The 13,572-nt window shown below is 36.0% G+C and overlaps 3 protein-coding genes across 3 annotated transcripts; all 3 read left to right on the top strand.

Annotated features, from left to right (window-relative positions):
• Positions 1-1,630: 1,630 nt before the first annotated feature.
• LOTGIDRAFT_137384 (hypothetical protein) lies at positions 1,631-3,083 on the top strand (the record flags this gene model as incomplete). Its single annotated transcript, XM_009047677.1, has 5 exons — positions 1,631-1,765; positions 1,973-2,059; positions 2,335-2,490; positions 2,601-2,696; positions 2,931-3,083. Coding segments are annotated over 5 exons (627 nt in total), but the record flags the coding sequence as incomplete, so codon positions are not given.
• Positions 3,084-5,038: 1,955 nt separating this feature from the next.
• On the top strand, positions 5,039-5,431 carry LOTGIDRAFT_171480 (hypothetical protein; the record flags this gene model as incomplete). Its single annotated transcript, XM_009047676.1, has 1 exon — positions 5,039-5,431. One exon carries the CDS (start codon positions 5,039-5,041, stop codon positions 5,429-5,431), a length of 393 nt encoding a protein of 130 aa, XP_009045924.1.
• Positions 5,432-5,634: 203 nt separating this feature from the next.
• Positions 5,635-13,210, top strand: LOTGIDRAFT_237699 (hypothetical protein). Its single transcript, XM_009047675.1, has 12 exons — positions 5,635-5,769; positions 6,255-6,656; positions 7,001-7,567; positions 7,739-7,903; positions 8,028-8,165; positions 8,411-8,535; positions 8,701-8,763; positions 8,914-8,981; positions 10,263-11,056; positions 11,758-11,935; positions 12,581-12,779; positions 12,972-13,210. Exons 1-12 carry the CDS (start codon positions 5,723-5,725, stop codon positions 13,145-13,147), a joined length of 2,922 nt encoding a protein of 973 aa, XP_009045923.1. The 5' UTR covers positions 5,635-5,722; the 3' UTR covers positions 13,148-13,210.
• The last annotated feature ends 362 nt before the right edge of the window (positions 13,211-13,572 follow it).

Below are 13,572 nucleotides of genomic sequence, written 5' to 3'. Positions count from 1 at the left end.
GTCTTCGAGGTTTGACATTTGAACACTGTGAGAAATGATAAATGTTCTTGCAGGAATTCTGAGAATCTGTTACATTAATTGTGAAGAATTTTATTTTGATACCATGATGGGGACATATTCACTGAGTTTATTTAGTTCTGTCAAGTTTTAGAATTTGACTGACAGTTTTTATCCAACCTATACTTGAGGTCCTACTGACCCTTGTCGCTACCGGACATTTGAGCTAGTCTGCTGATCATGGCCAGAAAATAGAGCCAGATCAACAGCTCTGGAGCACAATGTCATTTGATTTTACTTGAGTTGTCAATTTTGTTTTTTGCAGCCCACAACATCGAATGTCGGTTTTATTCCAATAGCACCTCCAGATAAAGGTTGGTTCGTTTATCTTTTGTTTTTACATCCCATTGTGCTGTTTCAAATTGAACAATGAAGATGGACAATGCTATGCAGTGTTCAGTGAGGAAAATTCATATTGTTAAGAGACCATAGACTTGCTCAGACTGAGGAACCCAAGGCCTATGTTTAATGTGATGTTCTTTCAAGTTTAGATACTCCTTCCAGCAACACTAACATCACTATTCTTGATCAGTTTGGAGAGGGATGTAGCTTAAATATGGAAGGTGCTGGCTTACCTAATGATGTCATCATGTGTTTATGTATGAAAAGTACTGTCTCGAATTTTGATGATTTTGGGAGGGATGTGGCTTATATATGGAAGGTGCTGATTTATTCAATGATGTCATTATGTGTATATTTCAGTGAGCTGTGTTATATGGGAAGGTAACGAATGTAAGAAAGTTGATTTAACAGCGTTAGATATTGGCTGGGCGATTATTGACAAGGTAGACAACCTGCCGGAGAGTTCGGACTACATTATGATTGGATTCTGTTTCTCTATTTTGATTGGCTGCGTTCCCATCGTGTTCAGAATTTACCACACTAAAGAATTACCAGGCTTGTTCACCTATAACTTTTTAATAAAGTGTCTACATGTCCTGTTCCATCATTCTTGGAGGTAGGGCTTTTTCTTTTTTCGTTTTTGAAATGTCGCGGTTCAAGTGATAATCCTTCTCCCCTTGGGCACAACTTTACAGGCTTTGGAGTATTTGCTTCAAATTGGTAGGCTTCCCTAGAACATGCAAAACTCGATATGTATTTGAAGGAATTATGTGATTTTTCATACAGTTCTTGTACTTCTGAAGACTATTTACCGTACATATATTTAAGACTCAAATCAACCCCTGAAAATGGTGAGCCCTGGCCTTTAATAAATATCATATTTTGCAGGAGGAATTTTCTGATGTTAAATGGAATTATACAGAGATTTTGTCTGAGTTTGATTTTCTTTTTTCTCTTGTCTGTAGCTGACCGAACATTTAAACAGGTTAGTTTCCATTGTTCTTAAAATTTAAAATTACGCACCCCTTCCTACCTTAAAGCAAGTAAACAAGATTCAAACTCTGTCCAGTCAAATTGGTATAAGTTTGGGTATCAATTCACACCATTCCAATGTTCAATCAGACGTCTGTGGTTCCTGCAATTCCACTAAAACTATATACTATAAAGGGTTTAGAAAACTGCTTTCCAATCCCTTTGAGGCTAGAAATTAAAATAATTTTGTGTTTATTTTCAGAGATTATTATACGCCAAACATTTCTGTTATTTGACGTCGTCCAGACGGGCACGGAAATTCGACATGCCTCATTTTAGATTGAGTAAAGTACGTAACATCAAAACATGGCTGTCTTTACGTAGCTACCTCAAGGTATGATGGGATTGTTTTCTATTTTTGATACTTTGGGATTTTATTAGAGTTCCCATTTCCAAATCTGTCCTGATGATGATTGTTTATCCAAAACATGTGTCTGTAGCATGAGATGAACTCTGGTTATTTAATATGAGTTGAGGGTCTGTAGAATGATATCGTTGTTGACTTGTGGAATTATTTTAATAATTAATATTTTGATTCTAGAGACGTGGACCTCAGAGATCAGTTGATGTCATCGTTTCTGCTACGTTTTTAACCGCTGTTAGTTTAGTCAGTTTAATGTGTCTTCAGGTTGGAAACTTTTTCTTACTTACTGATGCTTTTTACGGGATCATGTTTGATTCTATCAAGATTGAAAATTCTGGCAACAGATTGTTTTGAAAGAATGTTTTCAACGTTTATGAAGGCCAGTGAGTTGGACCCTTACTTGCTATCCTGAAGGTCCAAGGTAGAATCCCTTGTCAGTTGGAAGTCAAAAAGAGTAGCCCACTTAGGTGCAGAAGAGTAGGACATAAAACTTCATTCATTTCATTTCATATCCAATGGTGCCTTTCTTGTATTTGTAGATGTTAAAGGATACAGATGTATATTTAGATTTCCTGTGTAACTGGGAATTAATAGTGTGGTGTTTATGTCTCGGTGTTTATCTTCTCCGCTTTATGACTCTCGGTCTCAAAATCAACAAAAAATACAGAAATTTATCAGTCCTAATCACAGAACAGGTTTGTCGACTTTTATTTTAACAAATAATGTTCGCGCTTGATTAGTTCTGTTTGTTCCTATTCTGTTCTTTTCCAGATATTTTTTGCTAATATCATTGTGTTTTTTTCAGATAAATCTGTATTTACAAATGGAACAGAAACCTCATAAGAAAGAAGAGTTGATATTGGCCAATAATGTACTGAAACTGGCAGAAGACTTGCTCAAGGTATTGCCATTCTTTTTCTCAAAAAATAAAACAAGACCCCAAAATATTTTAATTGTTATAATGATAGTAAAAAAACTGGCACTTGGAGACAAATTTGACGACTTAAGACAACCGAAGCCTACATGATAATTAAGAATTAAATTTGCACAAAATTTGTGATAAACAGGGTCCTGGGGCCTTTATCTGGAAAACTGAACTTCAGATGATCTTAATATTTTGTTGTTTTTATTGCAGGAGTTGGAAAGTCCATTTAAGATTTCCGGGTTCTCAGCCAACCCCTTTATTTATAACGTTACCAAAGTGGTTGTTCTATCAGCCTTCTCTACTGTACTTACAGAATTACTCGGTTTTAAACTGAAATTATATAAAATCAAATTCAAGGCATAGTTGCTTTTATTAAAATAAGATTAATTTCAAGGCATAGTTCAGTTTTTGAAATAGATTTTTTTTTTGAATACTTTTTAAAAAATTATTATTCAAGTTTGGTTAGATTGACTAATACTTAATTCAAGGCATAGTTTGATCAAAATAATAAAGATTAACTTCAAGGCATAGTTGGCTTTTGATTAAAATTAAATAGCCTTTATAATCATTCATTATTAGGTTGTATTTAATTAAATCAAATTTAACATCATTCAAAATGATGGTTAATGTCTCAGATCATTGTTTACATCTTCCCTCCCTGCTCAAAGTAAACCAGTCCATGAAATAAAGCTGGTAGACAAGATCCTTGTGAACTTAAGTTGTTATCCTTGAAAAATAAAATGGTTCTTTCTCTCTTTAAAGTCATGAAATGGAAGTAATTACACTTCAAAACACTTCAAATACCAGTCTGAAATATGTGCCTCCTAAATCAATAGATATTGGAGGCTTGATGCCACTCTGTGATTGTGTTTGTCAGTAAAGGAACTGAGTTATTTTACACCAGTCTAAAGACTCTAGTCAGTGCTTTGTAGTTTTTAGAAATTGAGGTTTTCTTTTTTAAGTTTTGTGATTTATGTTGTGAAAAATTTAGGGATTCAAAAGATATTTTGTTAAGCCTTTGTGGATGTATTGTGAACATTATCAATAGCTTCTATTTTTACCATTTTGGAATGTAAATAAAAGCTATAAGTGTCTCTGATATATTTACAAAGGCTAGTAAAAATCTGTTTTGAATCCCTTTGATTGATATTAATCAATATTTAAACGTTTAAATTCTTTTTTTTTGTAATCAAAATAAGACAATTATATCCATTTTCTAGCTTGGATTTTAATATGATATTTTTTGAATAAATTATTCGTGTTTTCCTAATTTTTGATGGTATGTAAAATAGATATCAGTGACCAAGCTTATGGTTGTTTTTTTGTTTTTAATTTGACTGTCTATTTGATGGAGGGTCACATTTTTCATTAATTTTTGTGGGGGTTTTCCCATCTTAACAATGTCAAGCAATTACGAACTTCAACTGCAATAGTCATCTTTCTTGTATCATGTAAGTTTGTAAATGCAGCGATTTGATTGGATTGTACGCAAGCGAATACAGCCAATCAGACTCGTAGATATATAGACTGTAAACCATTAGCCATAATATGTTTAATTTATTGTATTCCCTGCCATACAATCCAATCAAATCGCTGTATTTTGTATTAAAAGAAAATAGGCTATTGCAGTCAAGGTATAAGACAAAGTTCGTAATAACTTGACATTGTGAAGATGGGCGTTTTCCTAACAGGTTCCCCTATTATAGGGATGCCATATTTATGTCTGTGTTTGTGATATTAATTAAGGGTATATTTGAAATCAAAATTAGTTTTTATAGGGCAGGAAAGTTACCAGTTGTTCATTTTGTTGTACAAAGGTATATAGAGTCTTAATACCTATTACTTTGATCCACAAGTTCATACTTGCTTCTTTTAGAAATAATTTCTCCTTCTGTTCTATTTACGTCGTTGTAGCATCTCAACTTGATGGATCAAAGGCTGAAAAACTCTAAATACCTTTGATATAGCAAGGTGTCATCCTGGTAACTTGCCCTTAATAAGATCTTTAGTGTACATTGGGTTGCATTTAATTGTATACTAACTATAAGTTTATTTTTTAATGTTTTTGTTGTGTGGTTGAATCTAGTAATGTCTCATTTGATGTAAATAAAATTCTATCACAAGTTTTAAACCGTTTTGTCTTTATGTTGAGTGCCCTTCTGGTAATCTTTTGCAATAAATTCTGCGCTTCAAAACATAGGATTAGTTCAACAGTGCACCACCCTCTAACATATAACCCAGAGTTAGGTGATGTCTGGTGTTTCTATACAGATAATAGTACAACAGAGGACCACCCTCTAGAATATAACCCAGAGGTGATGTCTGGTGCTCCTATAACAGACAATAGTACAACAGAGGACCACCCTCTAGAATATAACCCAGAGGTGATGTCTGGTGCTCCTATAACAGACAATAGTACAACAGTGGACCACTCTCTAGAATATAACCCAGAGTTAGGTGATGTCTGGTGTTTCTATACAGATAATAATACAACAGAGGACCACCCTCTAGAATATAACCCAGAGGTGATGTCTGGTGCTCCTATAACAGACAATAGTACAACAGAGGACCACCCTCTAGAATATAACCCAGAGGTGATGTCTGGTGCTCCTATAACAGACAATAGTACAACAGTGGACCACTCTCTAACATATACCTCTGAGTTAAGTGATATCCAGTGTTTCTATAAACCGACAATAGTACAACAGTGACTCACTCTCTAGAATATAACCCAGAGTCAGGTGATGTCTAATTAACTTCTATGAGTTAATAAAATGAAGAATTCCATAGATTAAACCATAAAAGTCCATGTTTATAATGCATAGAAAATTATAGAGATTAACTGTTGTCTGTAGTCGAAGTCTAGTCACTAAATCGAGTTGTCTCCCTTTGACCATACTTCAATGATTGGTTTGATAAGGTGAAGGACGCTTGAAGAAAATGGCTTCTAAAAACATGTAAAGCAATCAATCGTTAATAGAATTAGTCCCGAAAGCACTAAAATGCCTCATCCCGGACGATTTCAAAATAATCACAAGAATGGGCGAAGGTTAGACTTGTTATTGATTTCATTTATAACCTTTGATCATAACAGAGATGCCTTCTTTGAACGATCATCGTGGTGTCTTTTCACAGTCGAATTACAATAAAAAGACTTACCCAGAAGAATTTGCATTAAGGAAAAGCAATCTGCATATGATTGCAGACTAGAGAGTGAGTGATGCACTACTGTGATGACTTCAAATGAGTTTAGTTGGGTTATGTATAAAAGCTCAAGCCCCTTGCACCTCTTACTGGCTTTCTCTGAACTAGATAAAACCCAAAATAACAGAGATTCTAGGGGAGCCCACATGCAATTCTTTCCCAGCCAGGAAGGGGGATGCCACTGATCTTAACAATGATGCAGCAGTCTAAGAGGGACGTTTTTCTCTCCTTCTTCCTTAATTAGCCTAACTCTGTGCAGAAAAGTAGGATGTAAAACTCCTTTTCAAATCAATTAATTGGCAGGCTTTTTAATATTTTTATGAACTTTAGATTCTCTCCTTCACCAATACGAAGAAGAAGTCGAAGCCTTGACAGACGTAAATCCAGATCACCCTACAGACGAAGGTCAAGGTCTCCGTATAGAAAGTCATCAGGGAAAATAGACAGAAAATCACCAGGGAGAAAAGGATCGCGATCACCACGTAGACGCGAGCCGAGATCACCAGTGAATAGAAAACGTTTACATTCACCTAAAAGGCGAGTATCTAGATCTCCAGTCAGACAACCTCGATCGCCAATCAAAGATAAGAGTTTATTGACCCCCTCCCCTCGTAGACGTGTTTCCAGGTCCCCAGTTAAAAAACTATCACCTCCAAACAGACGTATATCGTCCCCGGACCGAAATAGGAATACTAGAGGTAAACAACGATCTAGGTCCAGATCTCCATCAAGGTAAGTAATCCATTATAATACCAGTCATAATAGACCGTATTCAAGCTTCGGCCATATTGAATCCAGAACGGGTTCGTAACGCAAACATCAAAGGTAACGTTGTATCACTGCAGTCAAGTTACCTCCATACTCATTAGCTCAGACCTTTTCAAATTTTACATCATTAAATTCAGAATTGATTCAGATATTTAATGATACCTTAAGGTGAAGTTTACCATCATAAATTTCTGAAAAAGGCCAGTTTCAAGTCAATTTCCTTGCTATTCATTCATCTTTTTAACAGATGATGTAATTTTGTTTGCTAGAAAATTTTCTGCATAAAATCATATTTTGATTTATTTTAGAAAAAGGGAAGACAGATTTCATCGTAGTCCTGAACTTCCAGGTGATAGATTCAGCCGATTAGCACAAGAAGACTCACGAAAATCACGAAGATCACCTTCTCATTCGCCGAGAAGATCACCAAGAAGATCACCAAGACGATCACCGAACTATTCTAATCGGAACATCAATGATAGATTGGCTCCAATATCACCGAGCACTGGTCCAAAAATCATTCGAGATACAAGCGGACTCAGTAAAATCGAGCCGTTGATTCTACGCAAGAGGACCTTAGATGAACGGTTTCGAACCTTGGATGATGGGCACTTTAGAATTGACGAGAACATCACGATTGGAATCCAACGGAATCCTTACGCCCCAGCCTCCACTTCTGTTACAGTCCAGAGAGTGTTTGATCCACATTTGTTTCACATGATTCACAGTCGGGAGTCTGGATTACTTCCTATATTTGATCGTCCAGAATTGAAATATTTTCGATTTGACGATATGCCACATTATGAAGAGGAACCTACATTTGAAAGAAGAACTATCAAAGTGGCGCCCTCTACTAGTCACTCGAAAGATTCAAGGTTGGTAACTCTTGATAGATCAATTTCACCCACGAAAATCAGTTGGCATTAAAGGGACAAGTTCGCAATCCATTTGACCAATTGTACCTTAATCTCAGAAATGGGACTTGTTTAGTGAAGCTCTGTATATATGATAGAAGATTTAATTTCATTTTGTATTATTTTCTGTAGATATGGTCATCTTCATTTATCTAGACTTTCATTATCACCTAGACAACGCTCACAATCACCTAGACGAAGATCACCATCTCCTAGACAACGATCACCATTATCAAGACGACGTTCACCCTCACCAAGACGACGTTCACCGTCACCAAGACATCACCCTGAAATCAAGTATGTAAGACTTTTGGGGATTTTTTCCCATGTCTATCAGTTGTGGCTGTGGGATTTTGTGATGGTCTAAACTATGTATTTTAGCAAGAAAATTGATTAAAATTTGTCTGTCTTTGTATTTTAGATTAGAAATGAGAACTGAACCAAGATATGAGAAGATATATCAAGATTCTAAAAATGATGATCAGCGATATTCGAAAGTTATCACCAACCCAAATGATTTACGTCACAATTTGTCCAACCGACACGTCGAAGATGCCAGGTCAGCTTCCTTCTTTTTATCAACCTTATTTAATTGGTTACATCGAACACATGGTGGTCGTTGGTTCTTATTTCCGTTGACAATTACTTATATGAGTATATGAATCTATAAAAATTCATACAAGCAAAACAATTCCGTTTACCAAAATCTCTGAAACAAAAATGTCTTTTTATTAGATTGTTAGCAAGCCTCACTCTAACGAGTGATATAGATTCTAATATTGTCATTCATTCTTGAACATCCAGGTACCGAATTGAGGGAAAGCGAGAAGAAAGGGGAGAGAATTCTCGAAGAAGTAGAAGTAGAGAGAGGAAGATGTCCAGAGGAAGTCCAGCTAGAAACCAAGGTAGAAACAAAAACAGTCAGAAAGGTATTGAAGGCCTCAAATAAAGTTTAGTTCTAAAAAGTGACACGGATGGCTAATATTATCAATGCATTAATGCCTTTATCCTTTTAAAGCCATAATAGAATATAAATATTTAAAATTGGACCCTTTATCAGGCCAACTAGTATTTCCACGTTCATCTATTTTTAGATAACAGAAATCATGGTAACTCCAAAGAAGATGATGATTTGCCTGATTTTTCTAGACGTCCAGGTAATATATCCAATCGTAGGCTAGTAGGGAGTAACCCAGGAACTAAAATTGGAATGGTGCTCATTCATGCTTTCAGTGTCTCTGGTACAAATAAAAAATTTAGAAATCCTCATGCTTCTTTTTGACTCTTTTTTTGTTTTAATTTTTCAGATCGATCTAAATATCAACCGTGGGTAGACAACCCAACCAAGATTCCAAAAGGAGTTAAATACTTCCAGGTAGTGTACCTTCTATTTTCTAGACTTTCAGGTAACTAGGCGGCAGATGAAAATAACTAGACACTAGGCTAGATGAAGACACAACCAAAAATGGCACCAGATGAAGACACACCAGAAATTGGCGCCAGACACAACCAAACTTAGAGCCAGGCAAAGACTCAAAAAACACCTTAATGCCAGAATACAGGAGGCAAATCCCAAAAAGTACATGGATCTTCCTGCACCTTATGAAAGAAAAGAACTTAGGAACATCAAGTAAAAGCACCAGGAAATGGAACCCACAAAAGACACTATTAAAAAGGGATACAGGAAGATCAAAAAAATAAAAATATGTTCCTGCTACTAACTGTTAAACCTAGGCAATGTTGATTCGCCTGTTGCCAATCTCACCTGTATGTTTTTAACCAATTGTAAACAAAAGACACTATTAAAAAGGGGTACAGGGAGAAGCTTAGTATACATCTATAAATAGATGCCAGTGATGGCATGTACTATGGCCAGAGTGAGCATATGATGGTGATCAGGATGTTAAATAAGCAAAGCCTGATGATAGTTTTAACAGAGATTAAATGCCATTGGAATTATGATGATTAAAAATACAAGGAAGACGTCACAGTGGCTCAACTACCATTTGGACCGGTTGAAACATCTCTCAGGGGACCCCCACAAAAAATTCAGTTCATATGTTAAAAAAAAATTACCCTGGGATCCACTTAAGTCCACTGGCCCCCAATCGCCTATTTGAGTGGCTGAGAGTTCAGAAAAGATGATGATGATGTTTATTGATGATGATAATGATGATGATGGTACAAAAGAAGATTTATTCAGCTGGTCCAAGAAAATCTGGAAGTGAATCTTCTTATAAGACAAAAGGACTGCATCATAGCTTATTGTTTCAGACATATAAAAAAAAACTTAGCAAAATCTTAGAAAATGTTATCTTGCAAATTGAGTTATTTATCTGAATCTTTCGTTTCAACCATAAGTGAGTGTCTCGTGTTGCTTTTTTCTTGTTTTTTTATCTTTGATTAGTGGGATTTATGGGGTATTAAAAAAACTAGAAATGCATTTAATGTAATCATTGGACATCTTAGGTGGCGCTTGATTGGAAAGTTCAGAAGAGATCTCTTTCAATTCTGGCCACAATCAAACAAAAACAGATAAGTCACATTCAAAATTTTCCCTTCTCCGCCATTTTGAATTCTTAATAGCTTGACATTAAAGAAGATGGTTTTGTGTTTTAAATGTTATAGTAATTGTTATTTTTATTTCTGTTTTCAGTCGACTGGTAAGGCGAAGATTGTAAATTTCATCCAAGGATACGTTGTTGGCGTCACGAAGACTTTTAAAAGCCATCGAAACGTGGACCAGTTTTATTTCCGACTGTACCACGAAACCATGTTTATTCACGCAATCAGCTTTTGTTACAAGTTATGGTCGACGTTAAAAACCATCGATGGTTCAACTTGTCTCGGTGTGACTTTTAATCGAGCGAAATTACGACCTCCCCGACTACACAAACCTTGGAATTTGGTGATTGATCGTTTCACCAGGATCAAGACAGAGTTAATGCCCTTCCCGATGCATTTGGAGACAGACGAAAGAGAGGTTGCTAAAGCCAAACCTGGGAAGACAGTTGATCTATATGCTGATGAAGAATCGTATAATTTTGATAACGAGGATGAAGAAGCTGAAGATGAACCTCAGGATGTCTCCTTGGAGCAAGTTTCTGATGAAGAGTTTACATCCATTAATGATGAGAAAGAGGGTGATGCAGACTTCACTTCAAAAGTTAGTGGCTCTGATTGGTTGGAAGTAAAGTCAGAATCACTTGCAGAAAAATCAGAAGCAGCGCCCATGAAAACAGAACTCTATTCAGATTCGGCACCTATCAAAATGGAATTCAAAGGAATGAATCCTGAAAATCCAGTATTGAAGGGAAGTTTTCCTTTAAAATCAGATTTTCTCCACGGCCAAAATGTGGAGATGGAGGACAAAAAAGCGTTCAAATTTTTAAAAAAGAATCGTTCCTATAGGAAGAGAGAGTCTTCTCCTACTGAGTATAAGTCTAGAAGGTTTAACAGGCGATAATTGAGTGATCCTATGATGACATAGTGATAGGTTATCATTTGGTGTGTGTAAAAGACATGAACCGTGTTTATCATAAAAAGAAAAACTTCATGGTCTTCAAGTTATCAAGTTATTCCAATTAATGGACCAGTCTTAAATAAATTGATTGGTGAACAGTTAGAAATCAAAATATTGTAGGCTAATGTCACTGTCCTGGCAAAATTACCCTCATTGCACACTGCATGGCCTTGCCTGTCTTCATTAGCCCACATGGTGCTGAAGAGTAGGATGTTAGACTCCATTCATTTCATTTTTTGCCCCTCTTCGAAGACATAAATCAAGTTAAAAAGGTAAAATATCAGAGTTAAACTAAGAAAGTTGTGACTCTTTTGATTATATATTTTTTTGAATCCCGAGAAGGTGGTAACTCGGTAACTCGGTTACTCGTGTGTTATTTTGTTGTTTTATTAAAAATCATGGGTATAATTTCACATCTTGAATAAAAAGCTAAAAGTTGTGTAATTTGATCAGTAAAATATAAAGTTATGCTTTTTATCATAGTCTCTTTTCTGAAGATTGCTGTGGGGGTACAGGAGGTTGGGGGAGGTATATATCTGTATTCTTCTTCTAATACTAAAGTTGCAGTATTTTGAATTCAGTCGGGACAGTTGTCCCCCCATTGAGTCAGTCTGTCCCCTATTTGTAGCTCTCAGGATGCAGGGGTTGCCACTGGAAGAAGCGGGGTAATCAAGGGTAAACTGAAAGGGTCCTATAAAGATTTAGTAGTTCTTGTCCATGTATCAAAGAAACTGATGGCTTCTAGTTGCACCATTCTTAATTCCTGTCCAAGGAGGCCCATAGCTAACGGTGGGGGTGGGGGAAGGGTTAGAATATTTGACCACCCCCTAGAATAATTAGATGATTTGAATGACAACGCCCTACTACTATGTAGTTGTTTATGACTGAACCAATCAAACGATTGTATTCAACAACCAAATGGTGGAAAAAGAGAAAGAAATTTTTCACATTTTTCTTCCTGTGATCTGCTTCCCTGCCGTTCTTTGTAATATAGAGCAGGGAATTTTATTTTATTTTGAATAGCCATGTTACTTGATCAGGGGTCCTTAATCTTGAATGCTTAACTTTAATCAATTCCAGATTTTAAGAAATTCAGTAATCTGATTGGATAATACAACTAAATTGATATTGATTTGAATTATTGACCAATCAGATGACTGGAAGTGATATGTTCGCCATCTGTTAGACCAGTCCATTCAACTGAAAATGTCGAACCATGGCCTTTAAGTTAAGTTTTGTAGAATAAGGATCCATATACCTAATACAATTATTAAAATTTCTTTTATATCTTCATTCTCCTGGACACCTGATACCACTTTTCATTATGAAATACTCACTGATGATTGATACACTTCCTTCATTAGCTGCTACCAATGTTTCGCCAATATGTTGTTTTGGATTTTAGGTTTCGTTTTGCGGTTTGGATCATTAATATTTGTTTTTTTTTGCAGCATGACAACCGGAATTCTAGGGGCAGGTTCCGAGGCGATCGAGGATATTTTGGTCAAAATAAATTTGTGAAGAATTTTACTAATTTGACAGACGATCCTAGAGATTCCAAACCACCATCCAAACTTTTACACCCATCCATAAAATCAAAGATGAAGCGTGGTGGAAAAATCAGTTTTAACAAAGGTTTCACAAACCACAGTAAGTCACTAATTTCAATTTTCACTCTGCTGTGGCTCAGTGAGTTAGAAGTCTGCTTGCTAAGTTCAAAGGCATGGAAGCTATCCTGGCAAAATTTCCCTCATTGCACCCTGCATGGCGTTGCCTGTCTTCACTAGCCCATATGGTGCAGAAAAGTAAGACGTAAAAATCCATTTAATTGTCTATTTACAGAAGGAAGAAGTTTAGCAGATCGTGGTAAATGGAAACATGATTTGTTTGAGAAACAGTTAGCTGGAGTAGAAGGGAAGAATGGTGGTAATACAGAGACTCAAACTAGTGGTAGTGGTAACCAGGGTAACAGTGTCCAACAATTCCAGCTCCAGATAAAATCTAATGAACCTGTCTAGTACTGCCTTAGCATCTTCACAATCTCAAACTGTTACAAACATTTTATAAAAAAATAAACCCACAATGCCTTTTTGGATAGATGCTTCTCCAGTATTCTTTGATCTTCACAATGTCAAGTTATTATGAACTTAGTCTTATACCTTGACTGAAATATCAACCTTTCTTTTATCACAGAAGGTTGTAAATGCAGAGATTGGATTGGATTGTATGCCAGTGAATACAGCCAATCATAGTTCTCGACAGACTGACTGTAAACATTATGGCTGATTGTTTACAGACTTTCTGTCGAGAGCTTTGATTGGCTGTTTTCGCTAGCGTACAATCCAATCCAATCGCTGTATTTACAAACTATTTTAACAGCGAAAATATTTGTTATTGTTGTAGTTTTTAATTTATAACCTTATAGAAATGAAATGCAGATGGC

The sequence above is a fragment of the Lottia gigantea genome (genome assembly GCF_000327385.1).
Source record: "Lottia gigantea unplaced genomic scaffold LOTGIsca_115, whole genome shotgun sequence".
In the NCBI taxonomy this organism is placed as follows: Eukaryota; Metazoa; Mollusca; class Gastropoda; family Lottiidae; genus Lottia; species Lottia gigantea.
The sequence above is the reverse complement of the archived record's forward strand: the minus strand, read 5'-3'. Positions and strand labels throughout refer to the sequence as shown.